Source organism: Volvox carteri, assembly GCF_000143455.1.
Source record: "Volvox carteri f. nagariensis unplaced genomic scaffold VOLCAscaffold_5, whole genome shotgun sequence".
NCBI classification, from domain to species: Eukaryota; Viridiplantae; Chlorophyta; class Chlorophyceae; order Chlamydomonadales; family Volvocaceae; genus Volvox; species Volvox carteri.
The window spans coordinates 17,092-18,095 of NW_003307548.1; the positions used below are offsets into that span (position 1 = coordinate 17,092).

General features: G+C 59.7%; 1 protein-coding gene across 1 annotated transcript in view; it reads left to right on the forward strand.

The window, feature by feature from the left end:
• The window catches only part of VOLCADRAFT_103262 (uncharacterized protein), a gene marked incomplete at both ends in the record, with an annotated part of 10,478 nt that overhangs the window by 4,003 nt on the left and 5,471 nt on the right, over positions 1 to 1,004 (forward strand). The window contains 2 exons of the mRNA XM_002946990.1: positions 510 to 633; positions 820 to 889. Of these exons, the coding sequence (XP_002947036.1) occupies positions 510 to 633; positions 820 to 889 (194 nt within the window). The remainder of the gene's footprint in view (positions 1 to 509; positions 634 to 819; positions 890 to 1,004) is intronic.

A 1,004-nucleotide genomic window follows, 5' to 3' on the forward strand; every position in this document is an offset into this window, starting at 1 on the left:
CGATCATCATCGCCTTTGCACTGCAGGTGGTGGTTGGGGTGGGGGGAGGGGGGAAGGGGGGGAAGCGGCTCAGGTGGAGGGGAGGGGGGGGTTAGCACGACCGTCACCAGCTCCATTAGGACGACCTTCCGCTGGCGATGATGATGATGGTGGTGGTGGTGATAGTGGTGGCGATGGTGGGGGCGTTTTGCGGGGCGTGTACGCCATGTACTGCTCTTCAAGTGCATCCATGTACAATGGGGTATGTGCCGATGTGTACGAGTGCAGGACGCGGCTTTCCGTGTGGGCCTTATCATTGCGGTGGCTGGCTCGTTCTTCCTGCTGGTGATGCGCACTGTGGCCTGGGACAGCCGCTACAAGAAGGTGTGGTTAGGTTAAGGGGGGAAAAGAGTGGGGGGCGGCGGGAAGGGGGGGAGTGGGGGAAACGTGCCGGGGAAGGGAGGGAACAGAGTGGGAAAAATGTGTGAATGTATGTGTGTATCGCGCCGCCTGCACTGTACCGCACCTAGGACCTTCTGCCGGAAGAAAGATGTGGAATGTACGAATGCCGTACAGATCTGGCCAATACTGGAGCTCATCTCCGTACCGATGTTCGCCATCCTGCTGGGCCTGTCGTACGTAAACCTCTACCAGGTGCGACTTCTGAGGATGCACACAAGGACCGTGCGTGTGTAAGTGTGTTTTTTGCCCACTTGCAAACCCGTACGACACCCCGGAAGTAGTGCGCGTTGTTTTGCGTCCAGGATTCGTACTTCACCCTCAATCCCCCTCAACCCCCCTTCCCCCCTCTGCCCCCTCGGAACCCCTATGCCCCCCCAGATTAACAAGTGGTTTCCGACCATCGTGGGAATCACCCTCGCGTTCACCGCCCTGGTGGGTCGGTGGGTCGGTGGGTTGTGTGCTCCGCTGTAACCCAAACCCACACGCGCGGTCAATAATGAGGTTCCTCCCTCCCCTCCCTCCCTCCTTCGGTCGGCTAGCCGGACTAGGATAGTCGGGTCGGT